The 14,013-nt window shown below is 38.3% G+C and overlaps 2 protein-coding genes across 6 annotated transcripts in view; one reads left to right on the top strand and one right to left on the bottom strand.

Moving 5' to 3' along the window:
- The first annotated feature begins 696 nt into the window (after window positions 1–696).
- LOC129174032 (lipocalin-like) lies at window positions 697–3,614 on the top strand. Its single transcript, XM_054765577.1, has 6 exons — window positions 697–865; window positions 954–1,093; window positions 1,165–1,244; window positions 3,044–3,157; window positions 3,232–3,333; window positions 3,406–3,614. Exons 1-6 carry the CDS (start codon window positions 770–772, stop codon window positions 3,423–3,425), a joined length of 552 nt encoding a protein of 183 aa, XP_054621552.1. The 5' UTR covers window positions 697–769; the 3' UTR covers window positions 3,426–3,614.
- A 1,839-nt stretch (window positions 3,615–5,453) lies between these two features.
- cntnap2a (contactin associated protein 2a) overlaps window positions 5,454–14,013 on the bottom strand; it is a 297,333-nt gene continuing 288,773 nt past the window's right edge. For all 5 annotated transcript variants that reach the window (XM_054765349.1, XM_054765351.1, XM_054765353.1 and 2 more), the window contains 3 exons: window positions 11,320–11,586; window positions 8,996–9,067; window positions 5,454–7,974 (listed from right to left, as the gene is read on the bottom strand). In XM_054765349.1, the coding sequence (XP_054621324.1) occupies window positions 7,775–7,974; window positions 8,996–9,067; window positions 11,320–11,586 (539 nt within the window). In that variant the 3' untranslated portion in view covers window positions 5,454–7,774. The remainder of the gene's footprint in view (window positions 7,975–8,995; window positions 9,068–11,319; window positions 11,587–14,013) is intronic.

Genomic DNA, 14,013 nt, shown 5'->3' with positions numbered 1-14,013 from the left:
ATGCTAATCGCTAGTGCATATTGTATATGCGATTTTCAATGTAAACTTGCATTGAGCTCCAGCATTTTTTTGTGTTGAATGTCACAAAGAAATGATTTTGTATCTTCTGTAAGTTATCCTGTAATTGACATGCTTTATTTCTGCATGTTTTACAGTGCTTCAAAGTAAAGGTTCTGAAACGGAGCTCAGGTGGAGTCTTTATTACTTACGCACTTCCTGACACTTTTTGTTGAAACGATAGTGAGTTTCTGCACAGGGTAGTTCAACTTGTTTTGTGCTTGCACACTGTTATTCCAATAATTCAAACTTTTCAGTGAATAGAAGATAATTTAAAAGGAAAAATGTCTGCAATTTGGGTCGTCGCTTGTCATTAATGGGTGAAGCACAGCATCAAACACAAGCGAAAATGTTGTTTTTGACTGCTGCTCGTTCACTGCTCTGTTAGCATGTGATGGGTGGTGATTGTGTGCTTTAGGGACCAAATGGGGAACGCATTTGCACTCTTGCAAAACAACTTGTTTGGATAATACAGGCGCAAATGTTTAAACTAAGTGGGGGTGCAACCCCCCCCCCCCCCCCCCCTACACACGTGCACTTGTGTAACAGCACTGATTGCCAAAGTGTTTTATAACGCAGGAGGAGGAGACAAATGGGAAAAGGAGGAGCCGCCAAATGGGAAAAGGAGAACTCGGCATGATATAAGGTCACGTCGCTTGCTTTAACTCCTCACCTCTCCACAAGAAGAGCAGCTGACCCCAAAGGAGACGCCATGAGGAACACACTCGTGAGAATGCTGGCCGCACTCATGTGCACGCTGGCTGCTTTGGCCGACGTTGTGCCCGTTCAGGATTTCGATCTGCAGAGGGTAAAGCAAAAGAAAAATCAAACATCCTGTACTTTTGTGTGTGTGTGTGTACTACATGTTTGACATGCATTACTCCCCCCCCCCTCAGATGGCAGGCAAGTGGTACCTGGTTGGCATGGCCACCAACGCCCCTTGGTTTGTAAGACATAAGGCCACCATGAAGATGGGCACGGCCGTGGTCGTGGCGACCGACGGAGGGGACATGGATCTCACCTATGCCCACCTTAAGTGAGTTCTTATCATTACAAATCTCCATATGACCTCTAAATACTGACCTTGAGCATCTTCTCTTCTTTCAGTGATGATGGTACCTGCTGGAGGGCAACACATTTGGCCCAAAAAACAGACACTCCCGGACGCTTCACCTTCCACAGCCAAGGTGGGTGGAGACACATGAAACAGGACACGTTAGGGACAAAAATACCGTATTGACCAGGGATGTCCAATAATATTGACCGACTGCTATTATTGGCCAATATTGGCATAAAAATGAGATATCGGTTTGCATCGATACCAGCTTTGGGGTCACATTTGCCTCCAGAAAAAGGTTTACAAAAAATTGCTGACTAACTTTTGTGTCAGGCACTTTATTTCTGTTAATACATAAATAAACCCTTTAAAAAGAAACCATCCTCTAGCGCCACCATCGGGCACAACTTTGAAATTAGAATTCATTCATGTTGCAAAGCTTTTTGCCTTTGATTTTGTCTTAAAAACTATTTTCCAAACACAGGTTTTACTAAAAAGGCATCATCTTCCATTAAGGATTGTCTTATATTCGGGTCATTTTTTGTCCCAAAAATGCCCCCCCCCCCCAATATTAATAATAATATGATTTTATTATATTACTACCACTCTTATTTATTATTACTCATTTTTTAAATCATATTTACTATGTTTTATATTTACTTTATAAATATATTAGTGGTTTTAATACAGGGGTGTCCAAAATGGCACATTTTTAACAAGTAAAAAAAAAAAAGCAAAAATGCAACAATCAGCAGTAACTTAGTAATTTTACAACAATAAAGTCAAAATATTCAAACAAAAAAGTTGCAATCTCAGTAGCACAATGTTGAAATATAATTAAAACAAAAATTTGATATGATGAAAAACCAACAAAATAAAATAGTAATTTCCGGAAAAATTGATTTGGAAAAAGTTATAAAGTCCTAATATTACGAGAGGAAAATTTAGAAAGAAAGTTTAATTGCCGGTAGGTAGAAAATTTAAAAAACAACGGCAGAAATGGAAAAAAAACAGCTGTAATTTTACGGGAATAAAGTCAAACTATTAAGAAAAAAAAATTGTGTTCTCATGACAAAAAATGTCAAAATTTTCCAAGAATAAACTCGTAATTTTATGAGAAAAAATAATGTTATTTTAGTAGCATAGAGTTGAAATATATACATATATGTATTTTTTTAAAGTCATAATATGAGAAACCCACAAAACAAAATAAAGTTGCAATTCTTGAAAAATTTGATTGGGGAAAAGTTATAATATTATGGAAAGAAAATGTGCAAACATTATTTATAAATAAAGTTGAAATATTTTACGATGTAGTTCTTTTGTAGCTAACCAAAATATTACAAACGCTTTGACCACAAAGTACAACTATAAAGTCAAATGCTTCAAAAGTGGTACAATTCGGACAGATACACCTCACACGTGATATCCGTCTAACGTGTGTTTTGATTTTTCTTTCACTTCTTTTTGGGTATGCCATCACAGAATACTACTCTTGGAGAGATCAATAAAGTACCTACCTATCTATCTATCTATCTATCTATCTATCTATCTATCTATCTATCTATCTAGTGATGATAAGGAAACAGAAGTAGTAATGGCTGCTCACTACAATGCAAGCAATACAATTAATTGAATATCCATTACATGCATATAAAATGCCGCTGCAAATAATTTTACTTTAATTTAGTTTTATTAAAAAGCGGTAAATCAAGCTTAAATAATACCGGGAACTTTCTCTGTTAGACCAATTTGCTTACCTGAAATGACAGTCTACCGGGAAGTCAAAATCATGTGCGTTGCTTGTCTTGTCGGCTGTCTTCAAAGAGCGAGTTATTTTCTTTAGTTTTATTTAGCTAAACACATTTACTGATATTGAAGCTCGAGCTTGTGCCTCATGAGACTTAATGTAGTTTCTCTGTTTCCAAGTTTGGAACAACGACAACGACATGAGCATCGTGGACGTTCTGTATGACAGCTTTGCTCTGGTGCACGTCATTAAGACGAAGGATGGCGTGTCCAACATTGAGACCAAGCTTTACAGTAAGTCATTGCTGAAGAATGTGGAATTCAGTATTTGGTGGCGAGTATGGTAAAAGTAACGCCATCATTTGCAGGTCGCTCTCCGGAGGCCAGTGCGGCCATCCAGCAGAAGTTCACAGACTTGTCTTTAGGGAGCGGAATCCTGGCAGAAAACATTGTTATCCTCCCCAAGGCTGGTATGGAAAACATAACAAAAACAACTTTTAGTTGTGTCACACTGACTCACTGACTTCCTCATGTTGCTGTAGATGAGTGTCCTGAGGCTTAAACAATCCTCCTCCACCTTGCTCTCCGACGGCTTCCACCTCTGCTCCACCTGACGCAATCAGACCACTTTATTCCAACTGCAACGTAACCCCAGCAAAACTGCAAAGAAAGCAATCGTTGAATCTGTTCAAAAATGTCACTTGTTTTGTAACAGCTGATTTTTAAGCCAATAAAAATAAACCAAATACAATTTTTTGCTTCCCTTTTAATGGAAATTTGCATTAGTGCGTGTGAGTTCGTCGTTTTTGTTTTTTTGGTGAGAAAATGAAATAAGATGACATTTAAAGAAATGAGATCATACATTTTTTTTTTTTTTTTTTAAAGTTAGCCATTGATTTAATTACACAATAATCCTTTGTTTATTGCGGTTAATCTGTTCCAGACCCGACCATGATAAGTGTGGACTCCTTATTTAGAAATGGAATATCTTCGTAGTTATGGCATAGAAGTCCTTCTAAATATGGGTTTTAACATAATTAGAGCCCTTTAAACATGAAATAACACCCCTTTCGTCACCTCTGCATTCATATTTCCCAAAACAGCAGATGTAATCAGAGAAAATAAGCCATCAAGTCAGGTGCTTGTCTCCACCAAACAATTACCGACACCTCATGACCAATGTAGAATACTACATTCATAATTTAAATGCGCCGTGTTAATGGCTTGCATTTGTATTTTAGCTCATTTAGCCATTTTAATGCATGACTATGCTTAATTTACAATGAAGCTACAATTAGCTTAAATATGCATAGTTTTTGAATAGACCACATTCAACCACAAAACAGCATAATTTATTGATATAAAGTATTTTACACATATATATAGTTTATATAGTATAGTTATATAGTAACTACGATATAAAACTTTCAATTTATATATTTCAAGGCCTTTTTCATTGAATCACATTTGTTTTTACTCTTTATTAGGAAATAATTAGTAACTACTTCAACTATAATGATTTAACAGTTACTAACGGTAATTGTTTTCTATTTTACAGTTAAATAATTACTAATTTAACTAACTTGAATTACTATTTAAAGCGTGAAACACGCTTATACGGTACCTGTATCAACGATCCGGTCGTCACTTCAGTCGCCATTGTTGGCTAGTGCTATTACACCGGAAGCTAATCAGCTCATCAGCAACAGTTGTGGTTACCCAGGCTCAGGACAACACTGCTCCCTAGCGTTTCAGTAGAGAATTGCAGGACACGAGTTCAGCCGTATTTTTACATATTTGAAGGTTTTTCCGAAAACATAATTCAACAATAACATTTCCTGCTAACTAATTACATTTATGAAGGTGAAGGGAAAATAACTAGTAACTATAATTGCGATAAATTAGTAATTTAGTAAGTAATTTGCCCAAAATTTAACTGAATGAATGGGATTTTAATACATTTTTTGCATTCAATAATTAAAAATATTTAATATATTTTTTTTTAATTTTCGGGACAAAAGCCCTGCATATGTGAAGCCTGGGAGGCATATAACACATTTTTTTGCAGCACTACAAATATATTACATCAGTATTGGAGGTTTGCCATCAACTTGATTTTTGAAAAACTTTGAATAAGCACAAAATAAGTTCAAATAAAAAATTAAAGATTTTGCTGTACTTTCTGAGGATTGCCAATTAATTGGTAAATGCTAGTTTAGTTTCACTTACTACATTTTCTGTAGCGCTTCCATTTAATTTGATAAAGAGTATGGCTCTTTAAGCCTGGCAATAGAAGTGAATGGGATGACTGGACTCCAATACTGCAAAATTTGACATTTAAACTAGATTATATAAATGAAACCAAGGTAAAAAAAAAAAAAAAAAAATCGTATTTTGAACTAACATTATATTTTTTCCTCCCAGACACCAAACGACTGATCTTATATGTACTCATATTATCAGATATATTTATTAAAACCAAAATATGGCTTGCCAAAATGCCATTTGACTAGTTTCAAGTCAAATGTTCTTGTTTTGATGACTAAATCTCTGATTTCTTGAGTGATATGTGCAGAAAGACACTGGTTAGTAAAGACCAAACACTTTATTGAACTCAATAGAAGTGAAAACAAAGCATTCGGGTAATTCTGTTAGTTCTGTTATGTTAGAACATGAGGATGTACTGTATAGTATAGAAAAAGGAAGTCACTCATTTGCCTTCATGGATCTGAAGTCTTGTTTGAGGCCCATGTAGAAAACTGAGTTCACGCGTCGGCCACGAGGCGACGAATCACGGCAATTTGATCACAATGACGTCCAAAGAAAGTATGAAGCTAACATCTGGCAGCTGGTGACATTGGAAGGAAAATGCAGAAGAAACACAAACAGGAGGGGAAATACATGTAAAAAATGTCACCAAATTAACAATCCACCTAGAATTCTTTGTCTTATTTTAGCTGTAAAAGTGTCATACAGTTTGTTTTATGTGTTTGGGTCCCATCTGGATTGCGTTTGCCAGGTTTTTACTGAATAAGACACTCAGAAAGGGTGTGGGATTTACAGTATGAACTATGAGACAGAGAGCATGTGAACGTCCCTCCTTGTTTACTTCCCAGACACGTTTTTGCAAAAACACAGGGAAAAAAGCGACGACAAGGCAAAACACAAAAACAAACAACATAAAATCACTTTTCTGCAGAACTTTGCCCTAGAAAGAACCACTCTATCAAAGCCCTCCCGGATCTGCTGTGACGTGGTCTCTATGATTACCAAAATGACCCATATATCACTGGAAAGAGCTTCAGAAACCACTGGAATAATTTAGATAACTCCTATTGTCGGCTTAAAAAGCTTAAGGGGTCGTGTATGACCCGCGGGTTGTAGTTTGCCCATGTCTGGTTAGCATCTATTTCAGGATTCAGCACCAGTTAAATCAGCAAATGTGAAACTGATAGGATTTCATGCAGCAGTAGTCAAGGTTTTAGTGTACAGTATAGGCCAGGACTCTTCAGCTAAGGTGTTCAGAACGCTAACGACCCGCGGGCCTTCACGTCTCCTTTTAACATTATCCTCATTTTGTATTGTGTTGATTAAAGTCATGAAGACGTGCTTCAAAACAGGTGCAATATGTTCACGCTAGTCAAAGATCCATTATGTGACAGGAGCGCTCTGCTGTTTTAAAGGTAATAGGATCCCTGGGGGTACTTGAAGGCACTCCAGGGGGTACTTGAGATTAAAAAAAAAACTTTTAAAATATGATATGATTGCTGATTTAGTACATTTTCCCCCTCACAAAAGATTGTTGGTAATCAAGTTAGTTGTTTTCTCTGGTTCGGGGGAACTAATACCGTGTTCCACAGGGTTCCAGTGAAAACAGGTTGAGAAGCACTGCTCTGTATGACAGGAGCGCTGTTTTTAAGAATGATTATCACTCCCACAACTCCCACAAGTCTGCATGATGTCGACAATTATGTATGAACAAGTCAGCGAGGGCGACTTAAACCGCGATTGGAAGGCAGCCATTGTTTTGAACTGAACAGGTCGGTCTGACGTCATTTGGAAGGGGGGAGGGATTTGTCCCTTGAGCCACCGGTTGAACAGCCCTGGTCTAAGACGACAAGGCCAAATGGTTCAACATTTCAAAGGCACGATTCATTTCCTCAAAACAGCCAATTGTCATCCATCTCGATCTCTCTGAATCAAATGTTTTTCTCTCCCCAATTGCTTCAGGGATACTTCACTAGCCACGAAATTAGAGATGTAAGACTTGCGTGTTTGTTTGGCAAATGGAGGGTTCAAGTGACCAACTAGAACAAAAACAGAAAGCTGCCATGTTGAGCTAAATAAACGGAGTCCTCCAGCATGCTTGGAGAAACACCAAGGAACGTCCCGTACAATCCAATGTCATCCCATTCGAACATAAAACTCTATCTGATACATATGTACTGTACTGGCATTGGCAAATGTCATATAGATTTCCATTTAGGACTCTGAAGATAATAAAAACAATATACACGGCGTTAATGTTGTTTGGCATCATGATTTCATCATTTTTTTTGTTACAAAAATTAAAATGAGACTCTGTCCTATCACACGAGCCAGTAAATAGAATTATTTGTCATATACTGTATTCAAAGGACTCCGGAAAACTCCCAAACACGATACAAAGGACAAGCCAGTTAGTATTTACATGTTCCAGTCTTTGCAGAGTCCTCCATCTGTTCTAATACTCTGGATATAGATGTATATAAAAAAAAAACATTTTTACACGCCTGTCCCCCCTCACTCTTTGGGAGATTATTGTCCGATTACATGATCGCAATCGGTCATTTCATTGTAACCACCTGCATCCTGGTGGTGACGTGTGGTTCTACAATCCACTTCCTGTCTCAGAGTCACGTCATTGGCTAGTTAGATGAACCACTCCTTCTTTGATTCCTCGATGGTTTCCGGGTTGTCCGTGCCGATGATGGCCGTGTCTGCCGACTCGCCGGCGGGCTCTGCGGTGCTTTTGGCCTCGTTGGTGTGGTAGGTGCCTTTGTGGCGGAACATGTAGCGGATCAGGAACACCAGCGTGCATAGGATGGTGAAGATGACCACGGCGATGATCCCTGACGGAGAAGGACGAAGAACGTGAAGTCAGCAACAACAAAGGCTTTAAATCAGGGGTGTCCAAAGTATATCCCGTGTGCAATTTGTGGCTTTTTTTTTTATTGACCCGCAAAACGACTTCTTTCTTGAATTCAATAGTGCTTCTCACCATTTTTTATCAAAGTGCTGGCACTTGCGTAACCTCGCCTGGTTCTGCAAAATGAGAGCCAAGCTCGCTAGCCATCGAGATAAAAGCCCGGACTGTCAACTTGACATTCAGCGCGACTGTTAAGGTGTAACATCCATTACACTTGTAACTTTCTTGCAAATGTTTACAGCCAAACTGTCTGAACACGCAGAAATACTGTACGCAGTGCGCTTGAACGCCACATCAGTGCAGGGTGCACAGTGCTTGAACGGTAGAGTAAAAGCGATATACGGAGTCGTTCAGTGTTCTGCGTGCTCACACACTCAAACTAAACATGATGAAAGGAGTCCCCGGCCGGAATTCTTCTATAGCGTCCCACCTGCAAAAGAACCACTATCCATCCACTATTCTTAAACGAGACTGAGTCACCAAGCGGATTGTTGCTTTGTTTGGGCACTCAATTCGATTTGGCCGTACGATAACCGAGACGTCATTTCGTCCAAAACCGAATCCTACGAAAACAAGACAATTTGTATTGCCCCGAATATAACTGTATTACAAAAAAGCTAAAAAAAGACAAGTTGTCTTATATACGCGGGGTCTAGAGATCTTAAAGTGAGTCAGAGCTCTTCTTCCTTTCACTCACACTTACCAGTGACTGGGAGATGCAAGAGATGCGCTGAAAAAAAGTGTCTCAAAGGTTGTTAGCAAGTTAGCAAACAACAAATGAGGAGTTCAGATACAAATTTTAAGATAACGGTCATCAGTGAAGCAGAGTCATCAAACGAGTGTTGAGTAGCTAAGAAATAAGATATTGAAGCAAAATCTCAATCCCCCCATCCTTCGTTTGGACACCCCTGCTTTAAATGTGACTTTGACCTACTGTGGTGTACCTCCAATGATGGCTGAGTCTCTGTTGACTCCGTCAGGAATCACTCGCTCCTCATTGAAGGGGAATTCTGCATCTGAGGGTGGAAATAACAAGAAAAACGGAATGGATTGGGAAGGTCGAGGAGCACTTTGCCACGTCGCCCGGGAATCCTACTGATTGACTTCTGCCTCAGCTGCCTGGCAATATCAGTCAGTCCAGGAAGTTACCTTTGGAATTTGGGTCTCTTGGAGAAGCAGACTGTTTGATACAAGGTTGCCTGATCTGATCTGTCCTCAGGGACTTGGTACCAAAGGGATCTTGTCTATGACTAAGGTCTCACAGACTTAAAGCAAGACCATGGACCTCCGTTCTTGGATGGAAATGTCTGGAACACTTCTGCTCAGGGACTCCCCTTGCTTAGCCCTGATGTCTGTTGACTTGTTGATTGTTGCTGCCAAGGTACGTGAACCGGTCTTCCATTTCTATGCTTGTACTGCCCACAAATAGCCTGGATTTTGGTCTTGAACCAGGACACAAGCAGTCCAAGACGCCCTGACGTCCTGAAAAAGGTTCTTCGTACATATTAATCAATAGATGTCCTAGCTTCAGTTGGAGACCTCTCAGTATGACCGAGAACACCCAATCCATACCAGGTACACAGCAAGACAGACCCATCCGGTATCTTCTATGGGATTCCATGGATTCTTAGAGCATCTCAAATGATTTACAAAAAGTTTTTGCTGTTTAGGAGGGATGTAGTCCGAATGTCTTTGAACCTAAGAGTGGAGCCTGACCTTGTCCTTTTTGAGAATGTCAAGCACCCTCATTGAATGGCCAGTAGCTAATCTTTTATTGTTTCCCAAAAAAGTATTTATGACAGGATGAGTAGAAGACTATATCCAAGTATACTGGATCTGATTATACATCAGCGCTATCGATTGGCTCTAAGTATAGAAAATGCCAAGCAGAAATGCTGATCTCTTCAGCGGAAAGTGTGGCGGAAAGCTGACTCTGTTTTTGGATCAATGGACTGGATCGATTGGGAGATAGCTCAGCATTCCCAAAGGCACTCTTGGCACCAAGCCCAAGCAAAACTGCTGAATTGCCAATGATGCCAATACATCAAGGACTGTACGGTAGACACAATGGTAATAAGGTCTGACTGTGCATGTGTGCGTGTGTGTGTGTGTTGAGATTAGTGTTACATATTGAGTTTGTGTATATGGATGCATTGCGTATGTACTCCATGGGATATCTGAATTTTTTCACTTGACTGAAAGGGACATTTGAGGCGACCCCTATGGGTTGTGGTCAAAGTGCTTTGGAAGACATGCTAGCTTCCAGGTAACATAGATATCTTCGTCATTAGCCAAATAGTCAGTGACAGGGCAGTTAGTTGCTATATCCCGCCAGTGTCCTGGCAAAGACATTTTACTTGATGGCAGCCGTGTTTTTCAACCAACCTTGCTCGAATTTTACACACGTGGTTGTCATTGCCCTGAAGTTACGTACCAAATGTTGTGGTGATGTGGCTCAACACTGGAAAGTTACAGTAGGTATTTCTTTAGAGCTCATTGAGCTGTGTGGGAAATTTCTAGTCAATCCGAATCATGGGGTCAAACGTTTGGGGTTTCATAACAGCGCCACCATGTGGTATATTTGTCAGAAAAATAATAGCACGGGCAATACAGTATGGCCGCATGTTTTCACACATTTTCATCCTCTTGTTTGCAGCGGTTCAGGATTAGAAGTGTTACACAAACATCCCATGTCATTTATGACCAAATTTTGCTTTTTATTTTCTTTTTTTGGCATTGAAGGCAAGTAAAGTTGTGTCTTGCTAGATTATGGAAATGGGGCATTAGTTTCAAACAAGCTGGATGTTGGATGGACAAGTTTAGGATTGTTGGGCCCTGGTGTATACTGTACGTACTTGGCATTATTATTCCATACTTTTTCTACTGTACTGTTGTAATAAGTACCAATCAATAAAATCTAAATGAACCACATTTTTCTGTGTAGACTTCAGGAAAATATGGTTTGTTATTGCACTCATAAAATGCTTCGTATCCATTATTCTATTTCATTTGACTAATATTAGTAAACAAGTCCTCCACATGCTTATCACCTGATTCAAAAAGCCTTGGTGTCTAGGCATGTGAGTCTGTCCTTTATTGTCTGTCTATTAACTTCTATATTCTTCTATATTCATTTTAGCATGAGTAGTCAGTTGTTGAGACGTCTGTTCAGGTTGTAGTGATTTGTCTCCTCGCATGCATATTTTATTGTACCTCTCGTTCTCAAAGAACTTGTCTCGTCTATCGTCTGAGGGTACAGCGTCCTGACCTGTGTTGTCCAGATGCCACGGGTCTGTTGCGGCCGACATTGGTGGGATGGTGAGAGGCGACGCCCCACAGTTGGACTCCACCAGTTTCCCCTGGTAAGACGCCGGCGAGGCAGCTACAGTCGTCTGTGTGCCTTGCGTGCTAAGACTGCTGCTCCTCAGCGCTGACTTGAGGGGCGCGACTCCGTTGAACTGCACCCGGGACAAGCAGCCAATGAAGCCTGGGGTGTTGTAACGCTCGATCACCACTGGGTCAACATGTCCCGTTTCTGGACAGAGGAGAAGACACAGTTGTTTGTAATGGTTTTGGGGTGACAATGTGGAGCAGGTGCATGAGTGTATGAGTGCATGAGTGCATGAGTGCATGAGTGCATGCAGCACAACACTGACAATGCACAAATAATGCTTCTGTTAGAGGATGTGGTTTAATATATCCGGACATGGCTTGTAATTAAATTCATTCTTTTTTGATAGGAATTACACAAGTGTGCGCGTGCGCGCTATTGATCCACATAATCATCATCTGACCACACCTCCCACGGATATGAGCCTCTACACCTTATATGAGAGTGTTGGAGGAGGGGCACGAGAGTGCATAATAAGGACATTTTAACGAGGCTTTGGGCAGCAACAGGGACTTTATTTATCAATCACATCTGGCGGAATATGCATATTAGTGTGTGCAAGAAGAATGGAGGAGGAAAACACGCAGGAATAGAATACTGATAAGTAGCACTTTTATGAATACTGATTACTAATACAAAAACGCTCTCTCTCCTGTATGCGTGAACATGTGTTGATCCCTGCAGAGGCGAGGCCATGAATACTAATAAGCCGTCTCTCGTGGGGCGTCCAACAGCTTTGCATACGGCGTTGGTGAAAAGTAAATTGCTGAAAGAGGTTTCCTTTTTTCAGATTTCGGTGATTCAATATTAAAAATGAACTGGAGGCGGTGTTGTTGATTGGTACTTCCATATACTGAAGCTTAGCTGATAAAGCGCCTTTTCAAGTTGAGGCAGGCACAAGACAATACTTGATAATATGGCGTACCACAGGGTGTGGTTGTTTGTCTCAGCTCCAGAGAATACACGATTATTTATAAAGCTGTATTTTTATAATGATATTGAATAACCTATAATAATTATAATACATCTGATTTAGTTTATATTATTTTTTCCACAAAATATATTTTAAATAATGTAAAACTAATAATAATCACAACAAATATTATTTGTATATGAATTTCTTTTTTCATCTTATAAATATTAAGACTTATTTTGAATAATATTAATTTTGTTTTGTACAAAAATAAAGTGGACGACACACTAAGCGATTTAACTGAGGTACGGCGTCTATTAGTGGAAAGGCTGATAGTGCAAAATGCAATTTTACAATAATATTAAATAACATAATAATAATTATAAATAATATTTTGTTTGTAATATTATTTTTTCCATAAAAGAATTATTTATTTTAAATATAAAAATAACATATATATAACATATATAAAAAACTGCAGTTTTATAATAATTATTCATAATATTTTGTTTCTTATATCTTATTTTTTCCACAACATAAATGTTTATTTTAAATAATATAAAATAAATTAATAATACCAAATATTTGTATATTACTTTATTTTTCCAGCTAACAAATATGAGGAGTTATGTTGAATAATACTAATTTTGATTTCTATGATGATAGAATAATAAATATAATAGCATAATTTCTATGACACTAATCTACATTTGTAATAATATTACATAATAATAAATATCATAAATAGTTTTTTTAAACTAATATTTGTTTAAGAGAATATACATAAACAGAACATAAATATAAAAAGAAAATACAATAATAACCAAAAATGTATATTAATTCATATTGATTAAAATCTTCAGCTAATATAGAGTCATTTTAAATAATATTAATTTGATTTATACGAGAAGAAATAAATACATCTACATTTTTTATAATATTAAATAACATACCAAAAATGATGATAAATAATCATGTTGACATGATGTTTTTTGACAAAACAAGTATTTTAAATAAATAAAAAAAACATGCAACAATAACAGTAACAAATAATATTTTTATATTACTTTATTTTTTTTCAGCTAATAAATGTCAAGTGTTAGTGTGAGCAATATTAATTTACACAAAAATGATAACTTTTTACCTTCATGCTCAGTTGCACATTTTGAGTTATGTTTTGAAATGAACCCAGAGACCCAAGGGAGGATAAGCGGCATCGAAAATAGATGGATGGATGTCTAACATGTACTTTATGATTAGTTTATGTACATTTTATGCACGTATATGTCATGTTAGAAGAAGGGGATGCATTTTATTAAGTTCGGGTTCCCCAGGAAGGTACCGCCTTTCTAATTTGAGCTGAAAAATTTGGGGAAACACTGCTCTAATGCTAATAACACAGATATACTGCCATGAATAGGCTGTGTAATGTAGATCTTCGCTGCAATGAGCAGCTGGGAAGCATGTGTGTCTGGGCAGGGTTGCCAGGCGGGCTTCAGAGGCATTAGAGGCAACAACAGTAGACGTCATCTGTGGATATTAACAAGTCATTCTGTCTTGCCAAAGCCTGTCATAACACTCTTGGTCTTACATGCAAGCAATCCATTCTTTTGGCTTGCCTTTGCTCCTCAAGGGGATTTGCAGGCTAATCAATACAA

The sequence above is a fragment of the Dunckerocampus dactyliophorus genome, chromosome 21 (assembly GCF_027744805.1).
Source record: "Dunckerocampus dactyliophorus isolate RoL2022-P2 chromosome 21, RoL_Ddac_1.1, whole genome shotgun sequence".
NCBI lineage: Eukaryota > Metazoa > Chordata > Actinopteri > Syngnathiformes > Syngnathidae > Dunckerocampus > Dunckerocampus dactyliophorus.
This window is presented reverse-complemented; position numbering and strand designations above follow the sequence as displayed.